Here is a 17,931-nt window from a genome sequence, read left to right as displayed (position 1 = left end):
CCCCTGGCAAGGCAGATCCTGTCCCTCCCTCAGTGCGCAGGGCTCTTCCCGGGGCACTGGGATGTGGGGATGTGCAGTGCCAAGGGCAGCACCATGGGGCGGCCCCTGCCAGGCCGCTGAGCAGGGACAAGGAGGCGCTGAGGACGCAGGGCTGCAAGGGTCACTTGTCTCCTGCTGGCCTCAGGGCCAGGGCCAGCAGCCGTGGCCCAAGTGCTGCACAAGTTGGCTCTGTCAGGGCCTTGCAGCTGCTGCCCATCCCTCTGCCCTCTGCAGCCCAGGCTGTCCCACGCTGTCCCTGCCCTGCGCCTCTGTCCCTGCAGGCTGTCCTCATCCCCCCGGCTGCCCCACCTTGCCGGCCCCTTCCTTTGCTGGCAGCTCTGTGTCCTGCCTGCCTCTGCCTGGGCACACAAAGCCTTGGGCTGCTCCAGACTCCTTCTGGGGGACGTGTTGCAGCACAGCACTTCCCTGGGAGGGAAAGACCTTTCTCCTGGTGTCCAGTCTGGAGCTGCCCAGCTGCCCTTGGTGCCATTATTTCTTTGTCAGGCTGTTTTATACAATGAAGAAAAGCTCCTCCATCTTTGAAACCTCCCTTCAAGCCCTCCCAGGCTACTTCTCTTCTGTCCTCAGTCTCCACAGAACTGAGCCCAGGGCCCTCAGCTTCCACCTGCTGGTTTTGTGATGAGGCCTCCAAAGCCCATCTTGGGAGATTTTTGGGTTCTCTCGAAGGTCTTTGAAAATGGAAACATAGTGATCGAGGTCCAAGAAAAATGGAGTGTTATTTTTTCCCAAACCTTGCAGTGACAGAACAAGGGGCAATAGCTTTAAACTGAATGAGAGGGAATTTAGATTTGATCTAAGGAGGAAATATCTTACAGTGAGAGAGGCACAGAACTGCAGCTGTGCAAGGCAGAGAGCGATGCTCCATCCCAAAATTCTTCAAGGTCAGGAGGTTTGTGCCAACCCCTCCACTCCCCAAGGATGGAATTCCTGTTGTGGGGGTTCTCTGATGTGCTGCGTGACCTCACAAAGCTTCTGGCCAGAATGTCTGCTGGGGGCCAGCCAGGCTGCTGCAGTGGCAGTGACCTCACAGCCATCACCATTCCAGCCCTGTCCCCTGGGCGTGGCTCTCCCCTTTCCTCTGTCCTGGTCTTGTCTCTGCAGGGATGGGTGGTTTTGTGATGAACACCTTGTCCCCAAGATATTCCTGAGACCAATCATTTGTCAGTCAGGCCCATGTCACAGCAGTGACCTCATATTCAACTCGCTCAACTCCTCATCTCTGCTGGAGCCCACATTGAGCAGCCAAAGCCAGCCCCTGCTCTGGCCTTTCCCTCTGCCCTGCCCCAGGGCCTGACAGAGCCACGCTGCCGCAGGTGACCTTGAGGTTGTGCAGGGCTCAGGCACAAGGGCTGTGCCAGACTCAGTGCCCAGCTCACACTCTGTGGGGTGGAGCAGAGCCCAGCCAGAATCACCCCCTGAAGCAGCAGCTCTGCCGTGCTGGCCACTGGGCCGGCTTGGCCAGGGAGGCTTCTGGCCATGCCCTGCAAGGAGCTGCTGCTGCCAAGGTGCCTTTGGTGGCTCAGGCTCTCCCTGGCACAGCTCCCACTCCGGCACTCTGCACTGAGGCCTTCAATGTCTTGGGCTGGCCTGGGGCTTCTCCTGCAGCAGGGTCTGCCCTGGTCATGGCACAGGAAAGGCAGTTCCTGCTGGAGCAGGAGGCTCTGCCCTGGAATGGGCTCAAACAGCTCCAACAAGGCCCTGTTGGCAAAGCCCCCAGTGGGGAATGCAGAAGGGAGGTCCCGCTGCTTTTGGGGTGAAGAATGCAGAACCCAACCTGACTCCTCCATTTCAAAGTTCAACATCCTGAGAGGGAGCTGCAGCTGTGGCAGAGCTGGTAAAATCCCTGAAGAAAGGAACAACCAACCAAGCGACGCCACTGAGAGCTTCTCCAGAGCTCTGGAGTTGGCACAGCCTGGGCACATCTGACTGACAGGGCAGCACGTCAGACTAGAAAAGCCCCGTCCCAAATTTTAATGGCAATGTCTTCTGACATTTCCCTTCTTGGGGGTGGTGGAGATTCCTCCCTGGAGTGGGGACACTCCTCAAGGTCACTGCTCAAGGCCGAGTCACAGAGATTTGCCTACGGTCATTGATCTGGGTGAGTGACATCAATCTCTGCTTAAGGACTGGTTTTGCTTTAATACAAGTGCTTCAAAATTGCGTCCTAGAGCACTAGATTGTAATAGTTGTTATAGCTCCTATACTGTGCAGTAAATAATTCTGATTAAGATCTTTTTCTCTAATCATGAGGGTAATCAATTAGATCTGTATTTATATAAATAGATCAAGTTTGCTATTACTCATCCTGTGGGACAATTTACACAAAGCTTCAATTCCACCTGTCCAATCCTTGCCAAATAAACCATAAACCCTTGCCAAAATCTGGGGCTGGGATTGGATCCGGCCGTTCCCAGGCTCCCCTCACTGAAGGAGTTTAGAAAGCCTGGGGGTCCTGGAGGGATTTGGGGATCTATGGGGAGTGTTTGGGGGTCCCTGCTGCACCTCATGACCCAGTGGCAGCTTCTCTAATAAACATCGCCTGAAGCTCCCACTCTGCCCATGACAGGCACGCTGTGAGTGTCTGTGACATCCCGGCTCTAGGGCAGCCTGGGGACTCCTGGATGTCACCATGGAACCCCTGGGAGTGTCCGTCACCTCACGGTTCTTTAGGAGCACGGGGATTTCACCACTGGACTCCTGCCACTGACTGTGACATCCCGGCTCCTTGTCAGCATACAGACACGTCTGTTGTCACCATGGAGCCCCTGTGAGTATGTGTGAGCTCATGGCCCTTTGGAAGAAGACACCCTTTGCATTTCACATGAAACCCCTGTGACCGGGTCTTTAGCAGCCCAGAGACCCCTGAGATGTCACTGTGGAGCCCCTGCGCTTGTCTGTGAGCTCTCAGCTTCAGAGCAGGCTGAAGACAACTGTGATGTCACCGTGGAGTCCCTGTGGCTGTGTGTGACTAATGCATCTTTAGGAGCCTAGAGACCCCTGGGATATCACCGTGGAGCCTCTGTCACTGCCAGTGACCTCGTGGCTCTTTAGCAGCCTGGGGACACTTGGAATGTCACCGTGGAGCCCTTGTGAGTACCTGTGACAGATCAATGCCCCAGCAACATGAAGTCCCCTGGGATGTCACCATGCAATGGCTTTGACTGCCTCTGACCCCACGGCTTTTTATCATCCCAGGAAAAGCCTGGGATGTCACCACGGAACCCCTTTGACTGCTTGTGCCGTGGTTTAGGAATGATATTCCCCCATTTCATGCTCCTACTAAAACCGCGGCGCCTCTCACTCCCCTACTGCCTCCCATGGAAAGCACAAAAGACAAAGATCCTGGGCTGGGATAAGAACAATTTACTGGGAACAGCAATGAGATAAGGAACAAACAGGAACAGCAACAATATTGATAACAGAAGGGATAAGACAAAGAAGTTACTTACAGGGAAAACTGCAACACCACCAACCCTGCCCCTGTGTTCACCCAGGTGCCTGTGGAAAACCAGAATAAGGAGATCACCATCCAGGTGTCTTCCCAACGTGGATCACCAGGAATGTGGGTCACCAGGTCTCTTTGCAAAGTGGGTCCTCTGATGGAGGATGATGATGGGGCAGCGGACAAAGCTTTTCCTGCAGTTGGGGCGGTCCCAGGGCTTCCTTTACCGGTGGCTCTGCCGGTGATTAGTCAAGTAAGAACTCCGAGTGAAGCTCTTCCCACACTCAGGACACTTGTAGGGCCTCTCCCCAGTGTGGATGCGCTGATGGGGGACGAGGCTAGAGTTGCGGCAGAAGCCCTTCCCACAGTCGGGGCAGCGGAAGGGCCTCTCGTCTGTGTGAATCCGCTGATGCAGGAGGAGAGTGGAGCTGTCCCGACACCTCTTGCCACACTCGGGACACTCGTAGGGCTTCTCCCCGGTGTGGATCCTCTGGTGGTGAATCAGGGCCAAGCTCCTGCTGAACCTCTTCCCACATTCCCCACACTTGTAGGGCCGTTCCCCTGTGTGGGTCATCTGGTGGCGGATCAGGCTGGAGCTGACATTGAAGTCCTTCCCACATTCCAAGCACTTGTAGGGCCGTTCCCCGGTATGGATCCTCTCATGGCGGATCAGGTCAGGACTTCCAGCGGAAGCTCTTCCCACATTCACCACACTTCATAGGGCTTCTCCCTATCATGAAGCTGCTCATGGACCACTAGGTCTGAGCTCTGGCTGGAGCTCCAGCTGCCATCCCGGCACACAGTGGGTCTTTCCTCCTTGGAGCACCCTGGCCTGGGTTTGGAGCCCCTCTTTGTGTGGGATCTTTGGGGCTTCACCTTCCCGTTGGATTCCTGTGGACGTGGAGCCACTCAAAACGACCTCTTCCACAAGACTCTGTCGGGGGAATTTGCCCTTCCTGGTCTCCATCCTCAGCTCATTGTCTGGAGGAGGAAGAACAAAGAGAGGATGGGATTTGCTTCCATGTCAGAGGGAAGGGGAAGGAGATCCCCCAGTTCATCTTTGGCAGGATAGTGTCGGCAGCAGGGTTGTCCTGCAGCCAGGGGTGATGCTGGGCTGAGAGATGGAGCAGAAGAGAGGGGGAAAGGGGCAGTGACTTCCGCCTCACCTGTCTGGCTGTCCTGGGGCATCTTCCTCTTCCTCACAGCTTTCTCCTCCATCCGGCCAAGGTTTGGGAATGGGAACTCCTGCAATGGGGAAAAACAAGGTGTGAGCGCATTGGGTTGGGCGTTCCTCCTGCCCAAGTCCATCTCTAGAAGTCACCGGGCCTCTGGTGTCCAGAAAAACCTCCAAAACACCAAGATTCAGTTCAAAAGAAGCCTCCTGAGAGTTCCCCCTCTCTGGTCCCTCTACTTTGAGCTTCTGGGGGCTCCCTCCTGTCCCAGCTGCTGGGGGTCCTGAATGTATTGGGTTTCCCCCATCTGCTTGGTCCCCACCCACCCCAGGCTGCCTGGCGTCCCTGGAATTCCAAGGCTCCCTCCACTTTGGTCTCCAAACTTGGAGATCCTTTGTGTCCCTCTTCTATGGCTTCCCCTCACTTAGGAATGCTGGGGGGCTTTGGGAGTCCTGGGGTCCCTTCTCCCCTTATTCTCTGCTTCAGGGAGCCAGGGCTCCAAGGCATCCCCCCTTTCCCACTTGAGGGTCCTGGCAATCCTTGAGGTCCCCCCTCTCTGAGGTCCCCACTTCAGGGTGCAGGCAATCACAGGGTTCACCCTCTCCAGATTCCCTCTCCTCCAGGTTGCTGGGGTTCCCCCAGTCCCGATATTGTTCCTCTCTGCTCTCCTCACTCTGCGGGTCCCAAGGTGCCCCTGCTCTGGCTCTTCTGGGGGGTCCCACAACCCCCTGGCTCTGGGCTGAAAGCAGCAGTGCCTGACCCAGGAAGGCCAACTCTCACTGCGGGGTAGGGACCCAGCATCCCCCCGCCCACCTTGGGGGCTCTGCTGGCAGCAGCTACCAGGACTGCCAGAAAAACCCTTCCTGGGGACACCCCAGCATCCCCCAGAGGATCTTTTTGCCTCAGCTTTGGAGTCCTGCAAGCTCCAAACAGCCCCTCCCAAAAAACACTGTGCTGCTTTTAAGGGAAACTGGCAGGAGAAATGAACCCGGCTCAACCACCTCAAGAGAGATTTCCCGTCGGGTTTACAATTCATTAAAGAGATTACAATAAACACAGCAATCAAGAGAAAACGGGTTTTAAGCCACAAAGACTGAGTACAACCTGGCACCGTGCTGGTCAGAGTGATGGTGGAGATCCTACCACGTGGTGGTCACAGTCTTGTCAAAAGTGCTGGTCCTGTGGAAGTTCTGCTCCTCCTCTGGATCCCTTGAGCAGCAGTGGTTTCCTAGTTCCCCCAAGCCAGGTTTTATATGCTCAGGTTCAGGTGGAAATGCTCAGTACCTCCCCCAGGTCAGGGAGGTTCACAATGGAATGATGTCATTCTCTGAGTCACAGGATATTTTGGGAGTCCTTGATTGTCTAAGTCCTTGCAGCTGCCCATTCTGCTGGTTGATAATGACCAATTAGCAGAGAAGTCCCCTCAGGCTGGATGTGACTGCTGGTTGTTGTGGGTTTGTTTTTCTTTTCAGGAATTTTGTCCCATCTGAAAGGAAGAGGCAGTGAGGGCAGGGAGTTGCCCAGGAGACAATTAGGGGCAATTAGGAAACCAAAGAAATGGCCACGCCTCCTCACATACCATGGTGATGGCTCAGCCAGAGAAACCAGAGTTTGGAAGTGGTGGCTGGGGAGTGAGCTCTCTGGCTGGGGGGTTGGTTCTCAGCAATCGCAGAGATAGCATGAGAGGTTGGGGGCAAACCGAGACTTTGCTGATGTGTGGGGTCTGGGCTCTGCCCCCTTTGCTCGGCAATCGGAGGCACAGCGGTCACCTGTGGTGCTCGCAGTGGGTGCCTGTCCTTACCAAGATGGGGCTGCACTGTGCCTTGCTCTTGGCGTCTGCCCTCTTGTTTTACTGCTTCTCCTGGCTGCCGACACCAACTGCTGCTCAATCAGATCTGCTGCCTTCACCACTTCTGCCAGCTGCCGGTGAGTGACGCTGAGGTCCAGTGCTGCCTGATGGGACCTGCCTGCCTTTGCTGTTTGCTGCCCGCTGCCGGGGTTGGTGCTGAGACACATTGCTGTCCCGTGAGGCTGCAAAAGGAGAGCTGTCCCCTGTGCCCTCTTGCCCCAGCTGCCACTGCCAGCTGGAGAGGCTGCTGCATGGAGTTACCGAGGAAGCTGCCGCTGCTGCATCGCGTGAGCAAGAATGCTGAGAAGCGTGGAAGAAAGCTGATTACACAGGATCTGCAAACAGGAAAGGCGTCCTGTTTGTCAGGCTGCAAGCCTTGAGAAAAGAATGACAAACTGTCAAGACAACAGATTTATTAGGGGACTGTAACTGGTTTTTGAGCGAGCAGCTAAAACAGTTTCTCACACTCCAAAGTATGAACGCTCTCTAACTTTACAATAAACCCGATTCACTTACACTTGCCTTGTGTCTCTCGCATCCATACATCACAATACCCAACCCGTCATCCTTCATGCTCAAGTACAAGATGGCATCACAGGTACATGCAGGTAAGTGCAGCCATCCCTTGAGGGTTGATCAAACTTTTAGGTCAAGGGCCTTGAGGAATCCCGGTGTTGGGGTCCCTCCCCCTGCCGTGTAGCCCTGGGAGAGGGGCCCTGAGGGCACAGACACGGGGCTTCCCTGCCCCTGCTCAGCCTCGTTCCCATTGGTTGGTTTGTGTTCCCTGCGCGGGCAGAAGGACCCTTGGTCCCGTGACTGGCTTTCAGCTCTGAATGGTCAGCCAGGTAGGTCACTTGAGGGATGGTATATATTTTTGGGCTATCCATTTTTTGATTCCTAGAGTTTGAAGAGGGACTTCACCAATTCACTGTAACCAGAATGTGAGTTTTGTAGATAGGATGGATTTTGCTACACCAATCCAAGGGTCAATCTGCAGGCCCAGATCTTTTTCAGAGTCACCGGGGCCAGTCATGTTCAGGACTGTGCCGGTGATGGTCCAAGCAGTGCAGTTGTTGATGCTAGAAGAGTCCTTTGTTTGCTTGATGGAAAAGCCGTGGCACTCTTCCCCTTGTGTTTTGAGACCGGGGAGATTGCAGAAGGTCTCTAATATCTTGATGTTCTGCTTCATGTTTTCCCAGGAATCGCTCAATAAGACCACATCGTCTGCAAATGCCATCGCTGTGATGCTGTTCATTCCCTGGTTGTACCCTCTGCCACTCTCTTCCAGCTTGCAAAAGGCAACATTGGGTTGCCCTGTTTGACTCACACCTGGATCTGGATGTGGTCTGTCTGTGTTCTCTTTGTGGTGATATATGTACGGATGTTCTCATACATATTGCTCACCAAGCTGATGACATGAGGCTCCACTTCCCTTTGCTGCAGACCATGTAGAATGTGCTGGTGGCTGACGGTGTCAAAAGCCTTAGTGATGTCCACAAATACAACCCCCAGCGGTTTGTGATATTTTTTGGCAGATCCGAATTACTGTTTGCAGGAGTTTCACATTTTCAGAGCATCCTGCCATTCTGATAAAGCCTCTTTGCCTTGGGTTGAGGGAGCATGCTTTAGTCAACCTTGCTGTTAATATTCTGGAGAACAGTCTTAACAGGATGGAGCCAATCATGATGGGTCTCCAGTTATTAATGTCTTGGAAATGTTCTGGTTTGGTTGACTTTGGTGTTAATACAGTCCTGCATCCCCTCACCATGTCCGAGATTTTACCTGATGTTAACCAAAGGTTGAATATCTCCATGGTCTGGGCAAACTCAGGGTCTGTCTTCTCGAGGTCCTTTAGGGTAATCCCGTCTGGACCAGGAGCTCAGCTTTTGCTCATCTCCTGCACGTTCTTCTCAGTTTCTTTGGCTGTAATTAAGTCCCTGAAAGCGCTATTGTCAGCTTTCCCATTGAATTTGCAAGTTCCCAAGGCTCTTAAACTTTCCAGGTGTTTCCCATCTGTCTTTAAATGCCACACAAATTTCACTGGGTAGAATTTTGCAGGACAGGCATTCAATGTCATGCAGAGTAATCTTGGCTGATTTCCCCCAATCTAGATGGAATAGGTGCTGGAAGTGCACCTCTCCTGATTGCTCTCTTAGTCAGCCACTTCTGGCAAGGTCTTCAGGAGTTTTCTTCCTGGGTCCCTGCTTTGTTCTTATCTCGGGCTGATGTTCTTATCTGGCTTATCATATTGAGGCATCTGAAGCAGCCCTGGGCTGACTCATTGACCAGTGATGTCATCTGCTGGCCATTAAGTACCTGCTTGAATGCCCATGGGAAGGAGTTGAGTTTCCCAGCTGAAAGACTTTGACTGAAAGTTCTCTGATAATGGGCCCGCAGCTGCCCCTCCCTCTGCTGGTTGATGTTCCCAGCTGTTCCTCCTCATTATCTGGCCAATGACTCATGCCAGGTTCTGTTCCCATGCCCACAGCTGGTTCCCTGGGCAGCAATCTCCTCTTATCACTCATCTGCTTCCCTGTCTTGGACAGAATGTGTTTGGCAATGAGTTTACTGATGGTTTTGTTTCCCCAAAACTGAGCCTTCAACCTTATCAGCAGATGCTCTTCCTCCTTAGACCAACACCTTTTGTGGGCGAAACATAGATTTAAAAGAAACATAAAGAGTTTAGTTATAGGCTAGCTGTGTTGCAATTAGTTAGAAGAGGAAGGAATTTGGGCCCAGCTAGAGTTAATTAAAATGGTTAAGAGAGCTGGACCTGAAACAGTTTTCAAGATGTTAGGAATTGCTTATGGAATAATTGCTGATCTGTCATTTGTATGTTTGCTTAGCTGTGCTTAGAATGAGGAACAGAAACATTGATAAGTTGGTCTGGGGAACAAGGGCAATTACCAGTTTCCTCCCTCTGTGGGAACCTATTCAAAAGTCACGCAAGAGGAAACTTAGAGATGTGGGTGGGGATGTTGCTGGCAGGTTGTTCTCCAGCTCAGGAGGCAATGTTTCCAATATTCCTTCCCTCTCCTTGCTGCTTTTTCCCCCTGTTGTTTAGTAAAAAAGTCTCGGGAGACAGCTGTCTTCTCCCACACTTGGTTGAGGTTTAAGATGTTCTTACACCTCCCATAGCCTGGGAAAACCCTCCCAAACCGTAGGAAAACAAACACACTCCTTAGTGTCAAACACACCCGATGTGTAAAACTCCAGTGTCAGCAGTTCAAATGCATTTTCTGCTAAGTTAGGGAGGCCAGATGGTAAATTTAGAGAACACAGGTAGGCCCTGTTTTTACACAAGGAATCTAGATTAAAAGTTTTAGATGCCAGGTGCAGCCAATCAAAACGGGAAGTTTGGGTGCCGGTCAATGCCTGGTACAGGTTTATCGATGGACACATTTTAGGGATCCGGATAGTTAAAGTGTCCAAAATTTTAGGAGAGGAGGAATAAGATCGGCAGTAGACCCCTCAATAAATTACCGGATCTTGCCAGGCACAAATCCCTGGGCCAGAATTCGGGTAAAAAGCTGCACGGTCCTTACATAAAATTTGTTTAACAGTTTAGCAGGAGATTGTTGACTGGAGATTCCAATGATATCATGCTGGGGCAGAAGTCGGCTTCGTTACACTTCAAAGGGCATACAGTGGTACCATGAAGAGGAGTGACCTTTGCAGCAGTGCCCACTTCGTAACAGGTATCTCCTCAGAAGATGGTAGTTACGCTGGCCGCTTACCCGCGCTTCATTGAATTTCTTCACTTTGACATTCAGAGCACTGGGCAGAAATCACATGGCGTCAACACCCGCCGCGGGCCTTCGCGATGCTTTGTTTTAATTAAACAGTCGGATTCCCCTGGTCCGCACCAGTTCTAAGCTGGCTGCTGGGCGCCGGCCAAGGCGGGGCGCCAGCCTGGGGACCCCATCCGGGGACCCTCTGCTGCGCGATTGGACCAGGTGGTGAAAACCATGTCCTGTCCCTCTCCAGTGGCATGAGGAGATGATGATCATCCCTGGAGGAATTGCCTGATCCCCTGTGAGCCCTGGGCCTTTTTCCTCAAATGCTCAATAAACCCCTTCAGCAAATTTACACTCCGTGTCCATGTAACTGTATCCGTGTGTGCTTTCCAAAGCAAATTCCCCCAAATCTCCAAGAAGTTGATCCCAGAAGTGTTGTCCTGTCCCCGTGACCATCTGCACACCCCATCACTGTCTCACTGTCACATCCACACATCTCTGAGCCTGCTGGCACCTCCCAGGTTTGCTCTGAACTCCTCCCTCCTGCTCCCCACCACCAGGAATGACCATGGGAGCTCAGACCAGGAGCACCCAGGCTAGGGATGGATAAGAAGCACCTGGCAGAGGCGGGAGGAATCCCCCATTTCAGGGGGGTTGTGGGGTGCAGGGGGAGCAGCTGAGTCCCCTCCCAGATCCAAGGCTACAAACCGGGGACAAGATGCCTCAAGTGCCTCAGCTGAATCGTTTCCCTCAGCCCTTGGCCCGGCAAGTCTCTGGCTGCAGCACAACCTCTGCAGGAGACTTTGCAATGGGAAGACAAAAGGAAGGAATTGGTCCTTCCCTCTCCCTCAGCCTTCCTCCTTGTGCTGATCTTCTTGTCATCCCTTAGCAAAACCAACCAAAACTCATCTGCAGTGAGGTGTTTCCGAGGGTCCGTTCCCAAACAGGGCCACAGGAGGGTTTTCTGCCAGGGCAGAAGTGAGATTTGGTCAGACAGTTTAAAACATGACCATTTCTAAATGCTGGAAATCCAGAGGCTCCAAAAAGGAAGTCTGCAGTTGGAATGGTCCATTATCCTCCTGCTTCCCGCTGCTCAGCTGGCCAAGCCCAACTCCAGAGGAGCAGATCATGGAAAGCAGAGCTGCAGGGAGTGTTGGAGACTCATTCCCAGAGAGAGAGGGAGAAAGAGTGAAATAGGGACAAGAATTCCAATTGTTTTCTTGATCATAACCACCACAAACAGCTCTGTACTCAGTGTGCAACATCCCGATGCTGAGGCACGTTCCTGGTTTTTCACCACAAATTGCATCATTTTGGAAACTGTCCCTGGATTACAACAAAACCACAGGCCAAAAATTGACTCCGTTTGCTTCCTACATCAGAAATCATTAAACCTCTACCAAGATGCATTTCCCTGCAGCAGAAAAGGCCGCTTGATTCCCTTTGTGCTGACTTTCTCCTGAGTTCACGACTTCAGATCAACTGAAAGTGTCCCGCTACCACCAAAGGTGGCCGCCAACAACCAGGATCCAACCCCTGAGTCACCATCAAACGCGCTGGATCTGCGCCTTCCGCAGCCCAGCAGCAATTCCTGCCGCTGCCCCCTGCTCTGGGTCAGCCTGACGGGCATGGTTCTGGTGTGTGGGGCCGGCTCCCACAGGACACAGCGCTCAGACCCGCTCTGTGTCCCGCAGCTTGGGCATCTCAGGCACTGCTCCACAGCTGCGGGGCCATTTCCCACTCTTTTTCCACCAAGGTTCCACCACTGCTGCACTGAATCACAGAATCCCAGAATTAACCAGGTTGGAAAAGACCTGTGAGATCATCCAGTCCAACCTATGACCCAACACCACCTTGTCACCAGACCATGGCAGTGAGTGCCACATCCAGTCTTTCCTTAAATACCTCCAGGGATGGCGAATCCACCACCTCCCTGGGCAGCCCATTCCAATGCCCAATCACCCTTGCTGTGAAGAAACTCCTTCTAATCTCCAGCCTAAACCTCCTCTGCTGCAGCTCAAGGCTGTGTCCTCTTGTCCTGTCTGTGTTCCCTGGGAGAAGAGACCGAGCCCCACCTGGCTGCCCCCTCCTGTCAGGGACTTGTAGAGAGTGAGAAGGTCCCCCCTCAGCCTCCTCTTCTCCAGGATAAACAACCCCAGCTCCCTCAGCTGCTGCTCACGGGACTTGCATTCCACCGCTGTTCCACTGTTGCTCCGTGGCTGCTGCTGCTGCCGCTGCTGTTCCAGCGCAGCTGCAAACCCTCCCCTGGTGCTGCTCCCACTCCAGTGCTGCTCGTCTGTGACACTGCGGGGCCTCCTGGAACCGTGGGGACATTGTGACACCGCGGGGATACGTGGAAGCAAAGGAACCCTGTGCCACTCCAGGATCTTGTGGAATCCACAGGCCCTGGGGCACTGTGGGGCCTCCTGGAACCAAGGATCCATTGTGATCCCTGAGGGCCTCGTGGTTCCCAGGGATCCTTGTGACACTGTGGGGCCTCATGGAACCAAAGATCCATTGTGACACTGCAGGGCCTCAAGGAACCAAAGGGACCCTGTTACAATGTGAGACCTGATGGCAGAAAGGGGGAACCTGTGACAATGTGGGGCCTCATGGAGCCAAGGCAACCCTGAGACAATGTGGGACCTCACAGCAGAAAGGGGACTCTGTAACAATGTGGGGCCTCGTGGAACCAAGGACCATTGTGACACCACAAGGGCTCACGGCACCAGAGGGATCCTGTGACACCATGCGACCTCGTGGCCCAAAGGAGAACCTGTGACACTAGTGGGGCCTCAGGGAATCAAGGGGACTCAGAGACACGGGGGGGGCTCCTGGTTCTCAGTCTCTTCTGACACTTGTCTCCATCTACACAGAAGCCAAACAGGGCAGCCTGAGCCTCTGCATCCAGAATATTCCCGTCTCCATGGCAGGATGCTCCTGCTCCCAGTGGTGCTGTGTGTTCCCTCTGCTCCCTGGGGGAATTGCATCCTACAAGAGACACAGCGAGCACTCCAGTACCCGACACCACAGGGCAGGGCCTCCTTCTGGGTGGCAGCAGAGACATCTTTCACTCCATCAGAATGCTCAGAGCCCCGTCCAATGTGGTCTGGAATGTTTCCAGGGACGGGGCATCCACCAGCTCGCTGGGAAATCTGTGCCAGTGTTTCACCACTCTCAGCATCAAGAATTTTCCCTTTTCTCTGCTCTGAACCCACTCTCTCTTAGTTGAAAACAATCTCCCCTTGTCCCCTTGACACAGGCCCCACGGAAACATTTCTCCACATGTTTCCGAGGAGGTGCTTTGAAGTCTGAAAGGTCACACTGGGGTGTCCCCACGGCCTTTTCTGCTCCAGGCTGAACATGTCCAACTGTCCCAGCCTGTCTCTGTCACAGAGCTGCTCCAGTCCCCCGAGCATCTTGGTGGCCTCCTCTGGAAGTGCTCCACGAGGCCCGAGTCTTTCCTGTGCTGAGGACTCTCTTGTCAATTGTTTTTACAGAAGACGCAGTCGCTAGGAGAGGGGAAACTCATCCTTCCTGAAATGCTGGCACAAGAGCAGGGACAGTTTCTGCAGGCTGAGACACAGCCCCGAGGGAGGCAGGGACATTCCCATGGCGTCCCTGCAGCTGGGGGCCAATCTGCCGGCACTGGGAGCCTCTGTGTGTGTCCAGCTCATTCTCCCACGGCCGTTGGCACGTGGTCAGCAGCTGTCCAATGCCATCCCCCTGATTGGCACTGATCTCCACGGCAGCCTGGAGCTCTCCTGGGCCAACGTTCCCTAATTAGGACCCTGTGGACACTTCCTCAATTTATGTCCAAACCAATGTCAGCACACCAAAGACATCACAGCACTTGTCCATGAGGTCAAGTATCCCCCGTGGGGACACTCTGCTCTCTCCTCCATGGGGCACAAAGCAGCAACACTCCCAAGGAAAATCTTCTCCCATGGGCCCTGCGGCTCCTTGGGAAGTTCCAGAGCAAAGAGTCAAGGCAGGTGCCTGAAATGCTTTCCCAGCATGCCCACAACACATCTCGGATGGATCCACAGTGTCCCTGGGAAAGAGAGAAGCAGAACCCTTCACTAATACCCTGGAACGTCCAACAGGAATCACAGCCATGAACAGCTCTCAGGAATCACTTCTCAGTGGATTTTAACTTCTTGGAAGCCCAAGGAGTCGGAATGTCTTCCTGGAGCCTTGGGCCCTGGGCAAACAGGACTTATCAGAGATGCTGGCAGGGGACCATCATCCCTCCTCCTCCCAGGACACTTCTCTTTGCCCAATTAGCTCCGAGTGGCTGCCTGGGGACAAGCCCCTCTTTCTCCACGTCCCTTTGGATGGGCACATCCGACTCAAGTCCAGCGCTGGCCTGGGCCCAGGGCCAGGGAACTGCAGAGACTCTCTGTGTGGACAAGGGCCTTTGGGGAGCTGCAGCAAATTGCATCCAGGCACAGTGCTGGAGTTTGAGCCTTACTGGGGATGGGGTCCCTGGCACCCTGCATGTGGAGCAGCTGTGCAGAGCTGGAGCCAGGTGCTCTGTGTGGGCACGGTGGCTGTGGGTGGGACAAGGTGAGGGTCAGGGCAGGACATTTTCCCCTCTGAACTCTGCTCTGGGGCTGCAGGTGGAACTGTTTTGGGGCCTGCGAGGAAAGGGAATGGAGTGGTCTGGCTGTTGGAAGAAGCACACCTGAGCCATTTCTCAAGCCTCAGCCTTGTCTTGGGGTGATCAACATTGCCCAGTGCTCCCCAGTGTCTCCAGTGACTGCAGATCCCAATCACCTGCCTACCCTTGACTCAAAGTCCTCCCACATTCCTGTTTTCCCTGATTCCGGGGTCCTGGAAGAGGGGTCAGTGCCCAGCCCTGTTTTCTCAAAGTGCCTGAGTGGGAATAGGGGCAACTGTGCTGGGACCCAAGAGAGTTTGGGATGGGCTCAGCTCTGGGCTGTCCCACAGGGAAAGCTCTGGGAGGGAAGGGGCAGCAGGAGATGGGGGATCTGGCTGTGGGGGCTGCAGGAGGATGGATTGTGTGGGAGTGGGGGTTGTCCCCACTGGGGATCCATCTGCTTTCAGGTCTGCCATGCACAGACCACCCTGCATCAGGCAGTCCCAGGAAGCACAAGATGTCTGTCAGGCCCTGGGTAAACAGGGCTTAACAGAGATGCTGGCAAGGATCCAGCATCCCTCCTCCTCACAGGACACCTCTGTTTGCCCAGTTAGCTCCAAGTGGCTACCTGGGGACAAGTCCCACATGCCCATGTTCCTCGGGATGTGCACATCCTGCTCAGGGCCAGCACTGGCCTGGGCCCAGGGCCACGGAATTGACCGAGGTGCTCTGGGAGGGCCCAGTGGCTGCAGGTGGGACAGGATTATGGTCAGGCCAGGGCATATTCCCCTCTGGACACTGCTCTATTGCTGGAAATTGAACCAGTTAGGGATCTGCAGGGAAAGGGATATAGGGTTGTCTGGACGTGAGAATTGTCACACCTGAGCCGTTCCCCAAGGCTCAGCCTTGTCTGCAGCTGATCACCACCCCCCGGTGCTCCCCAGTGTCTCCAGCGACTGGAGATCCCAATCACTCACCGGATCACATGTCCCTTGTTTCTCTTGTTCTCCCACACGTTGGGGCTGGTGCTGGGCTCAGCTCTGGGCTGTCCCACAGGGAAAGCTCTGGGAGGGAAGGGGCAGCTGAATGGGGGATCTGGCTGTGGGGGCTGCAGGAGGATGGATTGTGGTGGAGTGGGCGCTGTTCTCACATTGGGATCCAGCTGCCTTTGGCTCCCTGCCCTGCAGGCTGAGAGTTGCCCCTGGCAGCTGGCAGATCCCCTGTCCTGGCAAAGACAGGGATGCAGGACGGCTCTGCAGGACAGCGCTGAGGCACCCCTGGCTGCACCCCCACCTTCACACCCTGCAGCCATCCCTGGGAGAGGAGGCATTTGGGCTTTTCACAGGGAGAGGGCTGCATTGGAGGGGATCCTATGGATGTCACCCCAAGACAGGAGACCTCTCAACTCTCCTGACACAACATTTCTGGGTTTCATTTTCTGTCATTCCCTGATCTTATCTCTGCTTCCTGGAGATTTTCCTCCTGGACTTGTTTGCCTGGGCCTTATCTGTCCCTGCCACCACTCACAGACCCCAAATCTCTGTGCACTCTCCTTGACCCTGCAGGAACCTGCCTCTTTGCAGGGCACTGGCTGGGGGCAGTTTCTGTTTGCAGCTTGGAAAAAGGACAGGTCACACTAAGACTGATCACTAAAAGTAAGACTTCAGATGTCTCAGGGACTTGTCAGAATTCATCATACCTTTTATTGATATCCCCTCCCTGCCATTCTCCACTAGTAGGAAACTGAAAACAAAGTCTCAGGAAATGTCCTCATTTTTATCAAAATCCTTGCCTTGGAAATATTCTGGGACAGATCAGAAACCCTCAGCATTGTCAGAGCTTCATGAGCATTTCACTCCCCCTGCACTCGAGATGTTCTGAGCTGTACTCACAGAATCTGTAGACACTGGGATGTTCCAGCTTCAGGAGATCCCTCCAGGAGCTGCAGCGGCCTTGTCCTGCAGCCAGAGGCTTCCTGAGTCAAGAGCTGGCAATGATTCTGCTCCAGCAACTTCTCAGCACCTTTGCAGCCTTGGCTGAGTTTAAGCCCTGTGTGCCTGTGTGCTGTGCCCGGGCTGGCTGCAGGCAGTGCCCCAGCCCTGCTGGGCTGGGCCCAGGGGCTGCTCCTGGCCACAGCTGTCTCTCTGCAGCGCTGCCGCTTGTCAGGAGCCGCCTCTGTGCCAGGAGCCCGGCCCAGCTCAGCAGCACAGACACAGCACAAGGACTCTGATGACCCTCCTGGGGCTTGGTGCTGAGGCCCTGAACATCAGTCCCTGAGAGGGAGCTGAAGCAATCTCTCGAGAATTCAAAGTCAATATCAATCTCCAGAGTTTCCTGAAGTTTTCATGGGTCCCACTGAGGAAGACTGAGGATGAGAAAGTGTCCCCAGGTTCCAGTTAGAGCAGAACACTGGAGGCAGTGGTGGCAGGTGGGGACAAGCAAAGGAAAGGTGTCTGTGAGGCTGAGGAAACCTGGATGTGTTCCATGACTCCAAAGGGCCAAGGCCTGAGCCCCAGCCCCTGGCAAGGCAGATCCTGTCCCTCCCTCAGTGCGCAGGGCTCTTCCCGGGGCACTGGGATGTGGGGATGTGCAGTGCCAAGGGCAGCACCATGGGGCGGCCCCTGCCAGGCCGCTGAGCAGGGACAAGGAGGCGCTGAGGACGCAGGGCTGCAAGGGTCACTTGTCTCCTGCTGGCCTCAGGGCCAGGGCCAGCAGCCGTGGCCCAAGTGCTGCACAAGTTGGCTCTGTCAGGGCCTTGCAGCTGCTGCCCATCCCTCTGCCTTCTGCAGCCCAGGCTGTCCCACGCTGTCCCTGCCCTGCGCCTCTGTCCCTGCAGGCTGTCCTCATCCCCCCGGCTGCCCCACCTTGCCGGCCCCTTCCTTTGCTGGCAGCTCTGCGTCCTGCCTGCCTCTGCCTGGGCACACAAAGCCTTGGGCTGCTCCAGACTCCTTCTGGGGGACGTGTTGCAGCACAGCACTTCCCTGGGAGGGAAAGACCTTTCTCCTGGTGTCCAGTCTGGAGCTGCCCAGCTGCCCTTGGTGCCATTATTTCTTTGTCAGGCTGTTTTA

The 17,931-nt window shown here is 54.5% G+C and overlaps 1 protein-coding gene across 1 annotated transcript in view; it reads right to left on the bottom strand.

The window, feature by feature from the left end:
• Positions 1 to 3,611: 3,611 nt before the first annotated feature.
• The window catches only part of LOC116438835 (zinc finger protein 345-like), a gene marked incomplete at its 5' end in the record, with an annotated part of 48,791 nt that continues 34,471 nt past the window's right edge, over positions 3,612 to 17,931 (bottom strand). Inside the window, 6 exon segments of the mRNA XM_032097844.1 lie at positions 3,612 to 4,178; positions 4,180 to 4,218; positions 4,220 to 4,393; positions 4,658 to 4,747; positions 8,289 to 8,372; positions 10,261 to 10,300. Of these exon segments, the coding sequence (XP_031953735.1) occupies positions 3,612 to 4,178; positions 4,180 to 4,218; positions 4,220 to 4,393; positions 4,658 to 4,747; positions 8,289 to 8,372; positions 10,261 to 10,300 (994 nt within the window).

Source organism: Corvus moneduloides, unplaced genomic scaffold, assembly GCF_009650955.1.
Source record: "Corvus moneduloides isolate bCorMon1 unplaced genomic scaffold, bCorMon1.pri scaffold_127_arrow_ctg1, whole genome shotgun sequence".
Taxonomy (NCBI): Eukaryota; Metazoa; Chordata; class Aves; order Passeriformes; family Corvidae; genus Corvus; species Corvus moneduloides.
The sequence above is the reverse complement of the archived record's forward strand: the minus strand, read 5'-3'. Positions and strand labels throughout refer to the sequence as shown.